Source organism: Triturus cristatus, chromosome 10 (assembly GCF_964204655.1).
Source record: "Triturus cristatus chromosome 10, aTriCri1.1, whole genome shotgun sequence".
Lineage (NCBI taxonomy): Eukaryota > Metazoa > Chordata > Amphibia > Caudata > Salamandridae > Triturus > Triturus cristatus.
In genome coordinates, this window is record NC_140593.1 from 1,204,935,644 (window position 1) to 1,204,952,779 (window position 17,136).

General features: G+C 49.2%; 1 protein-coding gene across 1 annotated transcript in view; it reads right to left on the bottom strand.

Moving 5' to 3' along the window:
* Nucleotides 1–17,136, bottom strand: part of LOC146797067 (RNA-binding protein 10-like) — a 297,765-nt gene that overhangs the window by 97,695 nt on the left and 182,934 nt on the right. The window contains exon 17 of the mRNA XM_085629688.1: nt 6,806–6,941. Within this exon, the coding sequence (XP_085485814.1) occupies nt 6,806–6,941 (136 nt within the window). The remainder of the gene's footprint in view (nt 1–6,805; nt 6,942–17,136) is intronic.

Sequence of the window (17,136 nt, forward strand, 5' to 3'; positions counted from 1 at the left end):
GGCTGGTGCTAACTGTATAGCCCCAATGAGTGACAAGATAGAGGTAATAGCAACATCTCCTCTCATTCCCAAATCTGAAATTCCATCTCTTTTTCCGATATTCTCCTTGCCACCAATTAAAGAAGAGGAGATCCCCAAAGTAAATACGGGATTGATGGGAAAAGTGAGTCCCCTGAAACACAAAAAGATTAGAATGAAGAAGAGGAGACCCATTCGAAGATTCGCTAAAAAAAGACAGAGGAAACTTCTTTTTGATAAGAATGCTGAGTTAAGTGCAGAAGATTCCCCGCAGGTGGAGCAGTCTCCTACCTCTCATGTAGAAGTTAGAGTTGTCTCGCCTAAAGAAGTCGCCCCTGCCTCTGGTCTAGGTTCTATAAGCTTTACCAATCCTTTCTTCCCCAAGGTTTCCCATCCTTCCGCCAATCCTTTTTCAGCTTATTGTAATGTTAATGCAGGATCTTCCCAAGTTAGTTCTAAGGTTAACACTTCATCGGTCATCCCGTCCTCTTCTTCCTTAAATCCTTCAGCAAGAACCTTTCAGGTCCCATCCTCAATGTCAGTTATTCTCCCAAAAGAAAAAATAAGTGTGGATACTTTATATCTTGATTTTTCTCCCTTATTTGAACCAGATTTAATTTTAAATAGATCTGCCCTACTGATCTGTTTTAAAGAGATCGAAAGTTTGAAATTAATTCAAACGTCCGACTTAGATATTGTATTTCTCCTTAACTCCTTCGTGGGGAAACCAATAAGATCAACAAGGGTGAAATTCTATTCGAAAGTTGTGTTAAATCTTGTTCTACAGTGGGCAGAGGAATTTCAAGTTAGAGGGATAGATGTTATGCCACACTTTGGGGAAAAATGTACTCAAGGGATTCTTGCCAATTCTTCACTATCATTTCCCTCTAATACGGGTGTGCTGTTGTCGGACTGGTCTAATCTCAGATCAGAGGACCTAAAAATTTGTGTGGCTAGGAATGAAAGGCTAGTTTCATACAAAAACGCTCCCCTTAGGCAGACAGGGAAGGATGACCATTCTAAATGGAGTTGGTTACCTGGAGTTCTAGCGAGTAAATCCGCTCCCTGTTCTAAACAATCTTCCAATTTTTAACAGAGAGCTGAAATTTATCTCATGGAACACTGCAGGATTCAAGGATTATAAGGAGAAATTGGGTTTCTTGCATTCTCAAAAGGCAGACATAATTTGTTTGCAAGAAACCTGGGTTGAAGGAAGATTAGCTTTGGAAAAAGACTATTTTGTTTTGGAATACAGCGCAACCAGCACTAGAAGAGGCCATGCTAAGGGAGGGTTAGCATGCTTGTTATCTAATAGATTGCAATGGAACTATTCACACTATCTAGATCCAGGGAAACTGTTTCAAGCAATAACCCTAAAAGAGGTTTTTGAGGATTGCCCTAATAGATTGTTGATTGTGGTTAATATTTATATTCCCCCCAATTGTAGTTTTAATGCTGGTTTAAAAACTTTGTTCACTTTTTTAACTAAAGTGTTGGATGTCTCCCCAACCCCGCATGTGTTAATGTTTGGGGACTTAAATTGTAATATATCTAACTGTGGGTCGGAGTTGTTTAGAAATATTCAATTGGAAGAATCTTTGAATATACCACCTGCCCAGTTTCCCTCTAAAATGAAAACTAACAAAAGAGGTAAACTTATTTTAGATGGTTTACTTAAAGTTGAATGCTTAATAGTAAACGGGAGGCTTCCGTCTGACACCCCGGCAGCTTATACTCATAAATCTAATAAGGGAAAATCTATTATTGATTTTATCATGGTAGACTATGCCGGTTTTCACCTACTAAAGGATATGAAGGTCATTGAGTCTATTCTTAGTGACCATAATGCATTGATGCTTTCTGTCTCCGTTAATCTTCAGAAAGTGGATCCGTGGAGTCTGGATACAGATTTTGTGAATTTTGATTCCAGTTCTGGGAAATGTTTTTGGAACACTTGTACTGTTGAAAATGTGGTGCCTCTTTTGTATTTTGCTGTTGAGAATTTACCCCTCTGGGAAGGGAGAGAGCTGTTGAGTTTTATTAATTTTTTAGATTCTGTATCTGCTAGCGCAAAAAAGAAACCAGGTGTGAAACAATCCTTCGTAGTCCCTCATCCTCTACGGGCTATAAATAGAGAAATAAACAAAGTGGTAAGGGGACAATTTTTATCCTTTACCCAGGAAGCTAAGTCTAAGTTGTTTATCTTAAAGAGAAGGAGAGTTAGACTTAAGGCCCGTTTAAAACGTTTTAAGGAAGATGCCCTCTGGATTCAACTGAGGGAAGCTTCTTATAATGGCCACCCCAAGACTTTCTGGTCCTTAATTGGCAAAGGTTGTGGTACCAGAGCCAGTCCTACGCCTATTGCCATTGAGGAACAGGTGTGGGTTCATTATATCGAGAAGTTGTACAGTAACAATAATTCTCAAGTTTTTAATGCTGAATCTGAAAATGTCTCACATATACTTGACTGTCCTACGGAAAGGGAATTTGAATATGCAATTAGGAATATGCGTTCCTCTGGTGCGATGGGTCCTGATAAAATCCCTATTTCAGTATTAAAACACCAGAGTGAACTTTGGAGTAAAATACTCTTTCCAGTGTTTAAATTTTGTTTTTCTAGTGGAACAGTCCCCCCCTCCTGGAAAGGAAGTATTATTGTCCCTTTATATAAAAAAGGGGCAAGAGATCTACCGCAAAATTACCGTCAAATCGCCTTGCTGGATGCCATTGGTAAGGTTTTCGCAAAATGTGTGCTTACTTTAATGAATCAATGGGTATCTGAACATAAAATTCTTCCCATGGAGCAAACAGGTTTCAGACAAAATCATGGAACTTTAGATAACCTGACTGCATTGCAAGTTATTACTGAAAAATATGTGAAAATCCGTGGTGGTCAGGTATATGGCGCCTTTATTGACTTCTCCACCGCCTTTGATAAAGTAGATAGAATTTTGCTGTGGAGAAAGTTATTTAACTTAGGTATGCCCCCATTCCTGATCAAGTTAATTCGCGCCCTTTACTCTGACACCTGGTGCAGAGTTCTACTTGGAGGTGAACGTGGTGTATCTAAATTAATTCCCACTTCCAATGGGTTGAAGCAAGGTTGCCTTTTGGCTCCATTGTTATTTTCTTTATATACAGTTGATTTACCCGTCACACTTTCGGCTTGCGCCGGTATTGCCCCTTCCTTGGGTGGTGTTCCAATTGCATGCCTTATGTATGCAGACGACATCCTGATTTTGGATCTCACCCCAAGGGGCCTGAACAATCGGTTGCAAGCACTCTCTGAATTTGCGGAAAGTCATTTTTTATCAATAAATACGGCAAAAAGCAAGGTGATTTGCTTTTCCGGTAGAAAGAAGCCTAAATGCCTTAATTATCCATGGGTTGTGGGGGGGAAAAAACTGGAATGTGTGAAATCTTACACCTTCCTAGGTAAAATTGTCACTTATAATTTAAGTGACAAATTACACATTGATAATAACTCCCGGAAGGCTATTTCTCAGGGAAAGAGTTTAGTTTCCCTGTATAAAGCCACAGGTAGAAGGCATTTTTCTATTCTTTTAGATGTTTTTAGAGCGAAAGTTCCGGCCTCCCTGTTATACGGAATTGAGTTAATTTGATGTAAAAAAGTGGAATTTTTTAAATTCTGCGGAAGGGAAAATTTTACGCAGTTTAATGTCTGTAGGTACAGCAAATTCGACTGCTTCCTTGAGACAGGAATTGGGCTTACGTAGTAGTTGGGTTCAAGGTCTGGCAAGTATAATACGTTGGGTAGTAGCTTTATCTAAAGGTGAACCTAATACCTTAAGAGATCTTATAAAAAATGAATTATTAGGATCTTTTAATGATTTCTCCCTGATTGTAAAAAACTTCAGATTTGCCGTGCTGCAATTAAAATTGGATGAGGGGACTTTATTTTTATTATCCTCTCATCAATTAAAAACTGTTCTGAAGTCAGCCTCTTGGGAATTGGGGTTTTGTCAGGATAGAGACTTCTGTTTAGCGAAAAAAGGTGGTTCGCCTGTTATCGAATCTTATACCCTGCGGAAAGCTCAATTGTATATGTCTTGGAACATCTCTCATGGCGTCAGACGCCTTGTGTACTTAGTAAGACATAATTTGCTTCCCCTGAAAGCTCTACATGCCAGCTGGTATGGTCATTCGGCATGCTGTGATCTTTGTCAATTGTATGATCAGGACTTAGATCATGTCATGTTTGTTTGTCCTGCACTGATGTCTTGCAGGCGTAGATGGTTAAGACCAATTTGCTTACAACTCAACATATTATCTGCTTCTTTATTTATGGCAGCCTTGATTAATCCACCTAATGAAATGTTTGCTTTTAAACTGTACAACTTTTTAAAATGTTTTTTGGACCTGTATTAAGCTTGAGTAATTGTGATGGAATAATATATTATGTATTTTTTGTTTTGTATGTATATGTTGTTTTATGTGGACCTCTTAATGAGTTCCTTATCATAATAAAATAAACTTGAAACTTGAACTCATCCTTGGGCGAGGGCTGTAACCTAAGCCGTCCACTCCAAGGGGATTGTCCAGTGAACAGAGGATTAGACCAATGTCCAAAGGGGGGAAACCCTATGGACTAATTAGGGTCCTGAAGAAGCTCGTGAGGAGGCGGAGAATCTGCAAGAGCCACAAATTCCAAGGGAGGAAGAGGCAAGGATGGATCCGGCGTAGACGGACGTTGGGGTGACGCCGAACCTTCTCCGGAAGCCTCCAGAGTAGAGCCGATCCGGCAGCGTCAGGGCGTCCTCGGTCAGCGCCGGCTCGGTCTCGTCCGCCGCTGAATCTGCCTCAACCACAACAGGCTCTGGTTCGGAAGTAAGGAACGGAGCCGGAGTGGCAAGTCTACGGCACCGAACCGCTGCCGACTCAGCTGCAATCACAACAGGCTCAGACTGCGAAGTAGGGAACGGAGCCGGGGAAGCAAGTCTACGGCGCCGGACCGGCCTCCGAAGAGACAGCTGCCTGTCTGGAGGGCCGAGGGGGACTCGAAGACAATCTGCAAGTACCAGCAACCACCGGCAACACCACAGGGAGCCCCACTGGACTATGCGGCGCGGCAGGGGTGTTACGGGCCAAAGAGGGGGACCCAGCCGGGCCACACCCTGATGCCATACCTCCATCATCCCTAGAGGCAAGGAGCTCAGTCGGCGCCAGGGGCGAATCTGCCGGCGAACCCGCTGGAGACCCCGCACGCAGCGGAGGGTCCGAGGCCGCCCCAGGGAGAGAAGGGGACCCGAGAGAGGCCTGCAGGGACGCAGCATACGTCGCAATTTGGGTCCGAGTCGCCCTCGCGCCAGGAAATGGCGGATAGGGGAGGGCCGACTCTCGGGGGCACATGTCCTGAGAAGACCGGGAACTAGCGCCCCATTAAACAGGAGGAAGGGAGGACGACGACCTTGGCGACAGGACTTACCAGGAATGGGCGAGCGACGCATACGGGAAACGGATAGCGACCAACGCCGCAAACGGAACCCTCCGCCACTGGAACCTGCCGCCGAAGAGGAGACCGGAGGCCATGACGACTCAGACCGGGACAGGCGAGCCGAACGTAGTTTCATCTGACGCTCTCGCCGGGAATTCCGCTTGAGTTGTTGGCAGGCGTCGCAATCCGTCGAGTCATGGTGTTCGCCCAGACACCACATGCAGATAAGGTGTGGGTCCGTCGCGGACATTGGCCGCGAACAGGTGGCACACCTTTTAAAGCCCGAAGGCATCGCACACTGTTCCAGACGCAAAGCGTCAAAAGGGGCCTGAAAACAGGCCAGAGAAACCGCTTACTCCGGATCCGCGCTGCACGCGGAAAAGAAGGGAACTGACGTCAGCGCGCCGGGAGGGACTTATATGACCTCGCTGGCGTCACGTCCGTGGATGACATCAGGGCGAGGTCATGTGGCGCCATCCCCCGGCGCGCAGAGGGGCTGCTGCAAAAAAACAATTCCGGATCCAGGTTGACGCCTGGGGATAATTCTAAGTTTAGGAATCTGATGCTAGATTCCTATCAGATACATGTATTCCCTCTGCTTAAGCAAACCCTCTAAACTTGCAAACCATGCTGCTACAAAGTTTACACAATCGGTCTCTGGCCTTGCAGTAGCCAAGAGTCCTCCTCTGCTGCAGCGCTTGGAATAATTTTGTTTTGTAGCTCATGCTTTAGAAACAAACCAGTTGAAACAACTGAACATTTCTCAAGTCTCATGGACATTTAAGTGACTTGCACACCTGTGGGATGACTGCCATGCATGCTACAGTCTCTCAAATGGATCCAAATCTGCAGGTCATAGTAGATTCTGTGATAACAATAGATTTCTTTGTACATAATATTCTACTATTAGGGGCTACAAAATGGTAAAACACAGGCTCATAAACTATGTTATACATACATGTAGTAGTTACATAAACCATAAATACCCTTTCACACTTTCTGGGGCAGTTGCTAAGGGAGAGTAGTTCGGATATCATAGGAGTGAGGGAAATAAGGCCAAGTCAAATCACGAAGGACAAATGATAGATGTAACTTCTTTATGTCTGATACCAAAAAAAAAAAAAAAAGCTTGAACAGTTAAAGCAAAACTCACAACTGTTGTGCACTGCACATGTAGGCAGAATCTAAACACCACTTGGAGAAAAATCACCCTACCCCATCATAACAATGCAAGGGATTCTACTGGACAAGTCCCTTTGGATCATTCAGTTAAGAAAGTTTCAAATTATTGCTACACCTTTTTAAGCATTCAGGCCTTAGCGTGTTACTTACGGTACTGTTTGTATGGCTCCTGCTCATTTGGGACTGTACCAACTGGTGTTGTGGGCTGTCCTGCAGTGGCAGGCTGCGGGGGGCTCACTATATCGGCCTTGAGCACAGCCGGTGAAACGATGGTGTACGGCTGAGCCTAGAAGAAGGAAAAATGTTATGCAAGTTGACCACATACTTCTCAGTAGACTTCAGACACTGGTAATCGTGATCTATCGCATGGCTTTCCTTCACATGCCTAATGTGATCAACTGCAGACTGCTTAATAGGAGAGAGTAGTGCAGCAGTCTAAGCTTCTCAAAGATCTGGAAGGACCACTCCTCCAGCCCACGATTCACTTTAATCTCTCCAAAGATAATGATGGTTGTTTGGAGCCTGGCTTTGCTCTGTAAGGAAATTGTGCATCCCTAGGAATTCATGGCAAAACAGTCACTTTCATACACATCCATAGAGTCCCTTCATCCCCAACTGCTCCTAAACACGCTGCCAGCGCCACCATGAAAACAATTCTGCATAATTTTAAGAAGGGTCCTGTGAGAAAGTGGCTCTGTATGGAGTAGTTTCTTTTCTGTAACTCCAGTTCTGTAGTAGGGGTATCTCTGTTATAGTCATCATCTAGTGAATAGTCCCGCCCATGTGCGTGGACCCCGGAGCAATAAAAAATAATCTCTAAAGGTGACAAATCATGCAGACCTGCATACACCTTTAAGAGAGAATTTAATTTAAAGACAGATAATGCAGCCTATACCCACAGGCTACACTGTCCAGTACTTCAACTAGAATTCCACCAACATCCACAAACAGCACTGCCTGTCTAGCTTTTCCCCACATAGGAAAAAACCCTGCCTCTACCAGCAAAAGCCTCTGGAATGATAGAGAGGAAGGAGTGGACAGACAAGCCCCATAGGCTGCCATTATGTGGCTTAGAACAGGATACTGTGCCTTTAAGAAAACTTTCCAGATTTCCAGAACTTTCCCCAGTATCCCAGAATACCCAGCAGGTCCCTTTTACTTTCAGTTCTTTTTGAAGGCGTAGCACGCCAGACCTGTAGCATTCCTTACATTAACATTTATCTCTCCACCGGGGAGGAGGGCGGGCGCTTATGACTATAACAGAGATACCCCTACTACAGAACTGGAGTTACAGAAAAGAAACTACTCCTTCTGTAGTAGGGGATCTCGGTGTATAGTCATAATCTAGTGAATAGAATGGCAAGCCCATCCCCACACAACAATAGCGGTGGAGAACAAACAAGACAATACCACTACTGTGCGAACAAGTTTCGCAGCCAAGCCTGCCCAACCTGAGCATCTGCCCTGGCATCCGAGTCCAGACAGTAATGCGCAGCAAAGGTATGGACCGACTTCCAAGTGGCCGCCTTGCAGATTTCCGCAATAGGAACATTACGCAGCAAAGCCGTCGTGGCAGCTTTGCCCCTGGTGGAATGAGCCTTAGGTTTACCCCCTAAGGTCTTATTAGCCTTTTGATAACACAATTGTATGCAGGACACAATCCACCGAGAAATGGACTGCTTAGAGGTCGCGAGACCGGTCCTGACTGATCCGTAATTAACAAACAATTGGTCAGACCTACGAATATCCTTGGTCTTATCCAGATAAAATTTCAACACCCTCCGAACATCCAGGGAATGGAGAGACCTTTCCGCTGGCGAAGAGGGATTCTGAAAGAACGTAGGTAAAGTTATGGTCTGGTTGACATGAAAGTCAGAGATAACCTTAGGAAGAAATTTAGGGTGAGTACGCATCACAACCTTAGCAGCATGAAATACAGTATAAGGTTCTTGACAACATAATGCCTTAAGTTCACTCACCCTGCGGGCCGATGTAATGGCCACTAGGAACGCCGCCTTCCAGGATAGGTGCTGCAATGAAGCCTTGTGGATGGGTTCAAAAGGCTCCTTCATCAGTCTGGACAGCACCACATTCAAGTCCCAGGAAGGCGAGGGAAGTCTGACGGAAGGAAACACTTTCTTCAAGCCTTCCAAAAAATCCTTGACCACAGGGATCTGAAAGAAGGAAGTCTGTGAAGGGCATTTCCTGTAAGCAGTCAAAAGCAGCCAGATGAACCTTAATGGAATGGAAATTAAGGCCAGACTGCGCCAGATGTAAAAGGTATGGAAGGATGACATCTTCCTTACATGTTGTCGGATCAAAGTTCTTGGACTTACACCAGATACAGAACCTCTTCCACTTGTAAGCATAGGATGTCCTAGTGGAAGGTCGTTTAGACTCCTTCAGTATGTCCATACAATCGTCTGGTAGATTCAGATGGCCATATTGCACTATTTCAGGAGCCATGCCGCCAAACTCAAAGACGAGAGGTTGGGGTGCACCATCCGCCCCCCGAACTTCGTGAGAAGGTCCGGCCTGCACGGCAACCGCATGTGAGGAAGGAGAGACCGGTGAAGAAGGTCCGTGAACCACCACTGCCTGGGCCACTCCGGGGCGATCAGGATCATCCGCGCCCTGGACTGGGACAGCTTGATGAGCACCGCCGGAATCAGGGGAATGGGTGGAAAAGCGTACAGAAAGCTGTTCGACCAATCGATCCATAGCGCATTCCCCAGCGTCCCCCGCTGGTAGTACCTGGATGCGAAGTCTCGGCATTTGCTGTTTTCGGCGGTGGCGAACAGATCTACGTCCGGAGTCCCCCACCTTGCGAAGACTTCTCCTAGTACTTCGTCGTTTATGACCCATTCGTGGTTTTCCTGAATCAGCCTGCTCAAGGCGTCCGCCTGAGCATTCTGCACCCCTGGCAGATGCGTGGCCGTAATTGTCAGCCCTCGGGCCAGCAGCCAGCGCCAGATCGCCTGCGCCTCCTGCGACAGAGTGCGCGATCTCGACCCCCCCTGCTTGTTGAGGTAATACATCATGGTTGTATTGCCCGTCTGTATCAGCAGCGAGTTGGTCTGGAAGGACGGAAGGAAGGCCTTCAGTGCCAGGAAGACAGATCTGAGTTCCAGGAAATTGATGTGGTATGTCGATTCCAAAGGAGACCACTTTCCTTGAATCTGCAAGTCCCCGGAATGCGCTCCCCAGCCCTGGAGAGAAGCATCCATCACTACACTCGTCGTGGGAATGTCCTTGTGGAAGGGAACCCCCTTGAGGAGGTTTTCCGCCGAACACCACCACTTCAGAGACTGAAGAGCATGCAGCGACAGTCATATCTTGTCGTCCCAAGAGCCTATCCTCTGATCCCACTGATCCTCCAAGCACTCCTGCAGTGGTCTCATGTGTAGCCGTGCGTGAGGAAGATACAGGAGGCCATCGATCCCAGTAGAGAAGACACCTTTCTCACTGTCGTCGATGGAGCAGTCCTGAGGTCCTGAGCCTTCCGAAGGAGTGATAACCGTCTCTCCTCCGAAGGAGACACGCTTGCTGACCGCGTATCGATGGAGGCCCCCAGGTACTGTATGCACTGGACCGGAGTCGTGACCGATTTGGACATGTTGACGTGTAACCCCAGCTTGTGTAAGAGAGCGCACGTCCATCGGAAGTGAGCTTGTGCTTCCGAGAAGGATGAAGCCTTGATCAGCCAATCGTCCAGATACTAGTAGACAAACACCTTGTTCCTCCGCAGGTGTGCCGCCACCACCGCCATGCACTTCGAGAAGGTCCTGGGCGCAGACTTCAGCCCGAATGGCAGTACTGTGTATTGATACTGATTGGCGCCGACTTGGAATCGCAGGAACTTCCTGTGCTTCCGTGCTATGGGCACATGGAAGTACGCATCCTGTAGATCTATGGCACAGAGCCAGTCTCCCCGTTGCACCTGAGGGTAAATCTGGTGCAACGATAGCATGCGAAACTTCTCTCTGCGAATCCATTTGTTTGCCTGTCGCAAATCCAGGATGGGCCTGTGTGAGAAAGTGGCTCTGTATATACTGTTCCCTAATAGGTACAGGGTGTACAGAGTCCACAGTCCCCCAGAGGCTGATAGAGGTCAAAGTTAGGTATGACCTTACTCTCAAAAGTGGTAGCTTGGTCGAGCAGTAAGGCAGTACCAGAGGACAGTGTAAAGCATTTATTGTACACACTCAGTCAGCAAATGGTTTCACACACTCAATAACTGAACTCTAGGCCAATGATTTGTATATATAAAATATATGCTTGTTTTATTTTTAGAACCACAAAGGGGGTAAAAATATACTTTCTCAGAATGAGAGGTTGAATATAGATACTTTTGTTTTAAGCAATAAGTTTGTGTAAACAGTCACAGTTGGTTGCAATAAACAATCCTATTTCCTAAACATAACAATGCATTGAGCTCAATGGTAAATTCAGGTTATTTGTAATAAATTACTTTTCAGATTACTTTTGGAATTCCAGGTCTGGCTCCTAGAACCAGCCTGGGGTCAGTATTCAGAATCAAGTGATGAAAGTCGACTTAATAACTGTAATGATTTTTAAATAATATTTAGCTATTTCAAAAGTTAGCACTTAGAAAATATTTCACAGAAAACATTCAATGGATCTCTATGGCAAGAAATTCAAATTGCAGGTAGAGTACTTTATCGTTACTTTAGTAATCCAGGACTGGGTGCCTAGACCCAGGACTGGGGTCCTTATCAAAAGCAGGTAAGTAATTTCGTTTGCAGAAATGGTACGATTTTAAAAGAATATTTCAAATTTGCAAAAGTAGACACTTAGAAGAAATTTCACAGAAAAGCAGACAATGGTTTCCTATGGGAGAAAAATGAGTTAGAAGTAAGTATAGTTGTGAACACTTTTCAGAGTCAGGACTGGGCACCAAGATCCAGCACTGGGAGCTCACCTAAGAGCAGGTGAGTAAATTCGTTTTTGTCACTTGGCTGATTTTTGGTGAATTTTTGCAGTTTTGAAAAGTTCACACTTAGAAGATTTTTGAAGAAAAAGCCAGTCAATGTTACCCTATGAGGAAAATGAAGTTAGCGGTTTAAGGGTAAGTACTCGACTGGTAGTGTTGAAATTCCGGGCATGGACTCAGGGGTCCCCCAGTGTCAGGTAGGTACAGTTGGTTCACCCTCAGCGGTTTCAGGACGGCCGGGTGCAGCGAGAGTTGGGCCCAATGTTATCCTATGAGGGATAGGGGGGCCTTGGTTGGTGGCTGCTGTCTGGCAAGCCACGCGGCTGTGGGAGCTGGGCTCCTGGTCACTTACTCAGGGCAAGTGGGGAAGTAGGTTAGTGTAGAGAGGGCACTGCCAGGGCCACTCGGGCGGCTGGGTGCAGGGTGCTTTTGAGCCTTAGGGCGCTCAATGGAAATCAATGGGAATGTTCCGGTTTGGAAAGAGGCTGCAGGCTCGGGGACGAGGATGTTTCAGGTGCCACCACCACTTCGAGAGGTAAGTTGGGTAGTTGTAGGTTAGGTGGGTACCCCGGGATTGGGCACAGGGGGTCGCAGGGCGCCGGGTGCAGGGGTGCCTTTTGACGTCGGGAATCTTACCCTCTGGTTGATCGCGGCTGGGGTGGCACTTGGTTCTGAGGCTGCAGGCTTCTTCCGGGATGTCGAGGGGGGTCCTTGGGTGCCGGACTCTGGGTCACAGTCGCCGTGGGGTCGTCCTCTGGGTCTTTGTCCACTCCGGCACTGGCCAGGCTTGGCTGGTGCAGAGTGTGTTGGGTCCGCGGTCCCGGGCTGGTGCCAGGGATAGCAAATAGGTTTCTTGAGTAGAGCCTCTACTCGTGGGAGTCCCAGGGGCTTAGAGCTTAAAGGTAGCCAGGTCCTCCGGGGTTGGTGAGGTTGCTGGCCACGTGGGATGCCGCGCTGGTGCAGGTTCGAGAGTCGACAGGCCGGTAGGGCTGGGGCCAAAGCAGTTGGTGTCTTCTTCTCTTTTTAGCAGCTGCAGGGCAGGTCTTTGTTCTTCTTGCTCTTCTTGTCGTTTTTCTATCTGGAATCTGAGGAAGGAAGGTTCAGGGGGCCCCTAAATACTAGATTTAGGGGCGTTACAGGTAGGTGAAGGCCAGGGACCAATGGGTCCTTGTCCTGGGGTGGGTACACCCCCTATCCTGCCTCTCTCCTGTGGGAGGGGGGCAGTAGCCTAATCCTGATAGGGTAGGGCCTCCCATCTTCAAGATGGCGAGAGCCCGGAGATGTGCTTCACCTCGCCTCCCCCACCTGAGGGGTGGGGTGGGCAGGCTGGCACATCCCCTGTCCTTGTATGGGGTTTCCGGCCAAGCTTCCCGCCAGAGTGGGGGGTTGCAGTGGCCTGGGGAAACTCCAACTGGCGGCATGCCTTTGAAGCTTCCCTTTGCTCATCCTGGGGGAGGAGATTTCTCACCTCACCCAGGATGTGCATTGTTGCAGGCCCGGGAGAGCAGGGGCTCTCCCACCCAGGGGTCCAGCAACGTGTCTGCTGTGTGGCAGCCTGGGCAGCCTCAGAGCAGACGTGGATTGTAAGTTAGCTGTAAGGGGGCATCTTCTAAGATGCCCTCTGGGGTGCTTAGTACATTAAATCCTACACTGGCATCAGTGTGGGTTCAATGTGCTGAGAAGTTTGATACCAAACTTCCCAGGCTTCAGTGTTGCCAATATGGTGCTGTGGAGCTCGTGTTTGACAAGCTCTCAGCACCATGTATTCTTAAATGACAGCACTGCACTTACAGTGCCCAGGAATGGACCCGGGTACTGTAGGGGCACAGGGCTCCTGCTCCTGTGCCCACACCATAGGCGTAATGCACCCAGCTAGAGGGGTGGCTGACATATGCCTTGGCAGTGTAGGTGATGGGCATGGTACACAGTGATGTGTGCCATGTCGACTCTCGGTTTTGTCCTGCACCCAGACACTAAGCCTGCAAGGGCAGTGTGTGTGTGTAAGGGTACAGGGCCTCTGAGGGTGGCACAATGAGTGCTGCAGCCCTTAGAGGCCTTCCCTGGTCACAAGGCCCTGGGTACCTAGGGTACCATTTACTAGGGGCTGACATGTGGCTAGGGTTTGCCAATTTGGAGTTTGTGTGGTTTAAGGAAGGAACATAGGCCCTGGGCACCTGATTGGCAGGAACCCAGGGTACACTCAATCGAAGTACATTCAGCAATTTAGCAAAAAAGTGGGGGTATACCATGCAAGAAAGATGGCACTTTCTCACAGCCTGAACTCGTTCTTGTCCTTCTTGCGAACGAGGAAGAACCGAGAGTACAGACCTCTTCCCCTTTGAGACAGAGGTACCTCTTCTACCTTCTTTTTTCTCAACAAGATGTCTGCCTCCGCCTGGAGCTCTCTCAGCTGGAATCGAGAGCTGACCGGCGGAATCGCTGGAGGCGGGCTGATAAACCAAAGACTGTATCCATTGCAAACAATATTCAGCACCCACTTGTCCGGAGTAATTTTTCTCCACTCTGCCGGAAAAAATTGAATGCTTCCCCCCACTGGAGTGGGTAACGGTTGAGGGGGAAGTAGCCGCTCAGGGCCGAGACCCGGCCGGGCCCTTGGTAGTGGTAGTAGCCTGCTGGCCTCCTCCACCACTCTGGCGCTTCTGGAAGGGCTTGCGGGACTGCTGCTGTTGTTGCTGCTGCTGTCCCGAGCCCTGCCCACGTCCTCTGCCCGAAGACCCGAACCGCCTCTGGAACGGGCGCTTCTTCTTCTCGGCCTTCTCCAACCCGACGGCCGTCAGGGTTTCCGCCTCCGCCTTCATGCGGGCCATCTCATCCGCATGTTTCCCGAACAGGGTTTCCCCCGAGAAGGGCAAGTTGGCCACTCTTTGCTACGCCTCTGGCTTGAGGGACGTCAGGCACAGCCACGAATGCCGCCTCTGGTGGACGCCATGACAGTAGGCGTGGGCGGCCAGCAAGGATACATCCGCCGCTGCGCCGATCACCTGATTAGAGACCAGCATGCCTTCGCGCACTGTCTCCAAGAAGTCCTCCTTCTTGACCCGGGGCAGCAGGTCCGCATGCTGCTGCAGGGACTCCCACAGGGCCCGGTCGTAACGGCCCAACAAAGCCCCTGCACTCGCCGCCTTCATGGTGGTGGCGGCGGTCCCACACATCTTCCTGCCCGCGGAATCCAGCCAGCGGCTTTCCTTGTCAGGCGGGACCGTCGATGAAGGGGCGGCCGCATGTTGTTTCCTCGCCGCCGTCACGATGACCGAATCCGGCTTCGGGTCCACCCTCAAAAAGGTAGGGTCCGACTCCGGGGCCCTATACTTTTTCATGAGCCTGGAGGGGGCGGCCTTCGTCGCCGCGGGAGTGAGGAACAGCTCCAACGCGGGTTCCACCAGTCCTGGTACAAGAGGCAGTAGAGGGCGAGACAGATGTTTCTTATGAAGTGTCTCGAATATCACGGACGTCGTGGGTGTTGGAACCGTCACCGTGATACCCAATTTTGCTGCCCCTCTCAACAGCACCTCTTGGAAAGAGGCCAAATCGTCCACCGGAGACACCCTAGTGCCCGGCGAGTCCGACAGCGTCGGGGAAAAGTCTGGACCTGGACCTGTGCCTCCTACGGCATCGTCCTGAGTCCGACGATGACCGTCCACGGCTCCGTGATCTTCTCCTCCTGAGAGAGCGGGAGCGCGACCTCTTCGGCTTCGGTCTGCCCGCCGGTCTAGCCGGTCCCGGCGACCGCGGGCGTCGTGGCTTCGGAGTCCCCTGCGGCGGAGTCGGGTACCTCGGAAGAGAAACCGACCGCGGGGGAACCGCCGGCGGCCCCACTGGAGTGTGTGGCAACGACCGAGGTGGGGGCGGCGGAGGTAGTGTCCGCGGCTGTGGAGGCGGTGGTGGCGGAGGTGGAGGCGGCGGTGGTGGTGGAGGAGGTGTCGGAGGAGGTGGGAGAGGAGGCGGTGACGTAGGCATCCGAGGAGGCGTATACACCACAGAGTACACCGATCCCGGTGACTCTCTCTTCCTCGACGTCTACCTTCGCCTCGACGTCTACCTTCGCCTCGACGGCGACCTGCGCCTCGACGGCGACCTGCGCCTCGACGGCGATCTCCTTGACCTCGAGCGTCTCGACGTCGATCTCCTCTTCGGCGGCGACGTCGACCGTCTCCTCTTCATCGACGGCGAACGGCGATCTCCCCTCGACGGCGAGCGCCGACGCCGGGTCTGATCTCGACGCCGACTGCTGGACGGCGCCGAAGACGGCGTCGTCGCCGACGATGCCGATGTAGTCTACGGCGGCCTATTCAGGTCCCTCGACGTCGATCGTCGACGCCGCTTCTCCCCAGAGCCCTGGGGAGACGGCGAACAGATGGTGGTCATCCTCCTCGACGTCGCCGTCGACACCCTCGACGGGGAGTGGGAGCGCTTACTGGTCTTCCTGCCCCTGGGGAGCCCCCCAGAGGCCTCAGTATGGGCCAAATCAGCCCCTCCAGACCCACCTGGTGCCTTCAGTCTTCTCTACTCCAGAACTTGAAGCCTGATTTTCATTCTGTCCCTCAGGGTCCTGGCTGAGAACGAGTGGCAGATATCACAGTCTTCAGGCACGTGGGACTGGGGAAGGCAACCTATACACACCTTGTGTGGATCAGTTTTAGCCTTCTTTCTACCACATTCCGGGCACTTGTCGAACAAGCCAGGCATGTTGACAGTACCAGCTACTAAGCACTTGAAAAAGTGACAAAAATTGACAAAATCTCCAATAAACCCTTGAAAAGGGGAGAGCTCAATGCTCCAGGGTCCTGCTAGCAGGAGCCGGGAAAAAGAACTGAAAGTAAATGGGACCTGCTGGGCATTCTGGGATACTGGGGAAAGTTCTGGAAATCTGGAAAGTTTTCTTAAAGGCACAGTATCCTGTTCTAAGCCACATAATGGCAGCCTATGGGGCTTGTCTGTCCATTCCTTCCTCTCTATTATTCCAGAGGCTTTTGCTGGTAGAGGCAGGGTTTTTTCCTATGGGGAGAAAAACTAGACAGGCAGTGCTGTTTGTGGATGTTGGTGGAATTCTAGTTGAAGTACTGGACAGTGTAGCCTGTGGGTATAGGCTGCATTATCTGTCTTTAAATTAAATTCTCTCTTAAAGGTGTATGCAGGTCTGCATGATTGGTCACCTTTTAGAGATTATTTTTTTATTGCTCCGGGGTCCACGCACATGGGCGGGACTATTCACTAGATTATGACTATACACAGAGATCCCCTACTACAGAAGGAGGTGTGACACCCGCGCCAAGGATGGGCTTCGTTTCTGGCCTCAGAGAGCAGGAGCTTTCTACCCAGGGGTGCAGAAACATGTCTGATGGTGACAGGCTGCCTAAAGCTAGTCAGGGACCACACCAGGGTTGGGAGGCTTTCAGGGGCACCTCTGAGTACATGGTTTAATAAATTCAACTCTGGCATATGTGTAGATTTATTAAGAGGAGTTGTTTGGTACTAAACACTTCTGGGTTCAGTGAAGCCATCATGG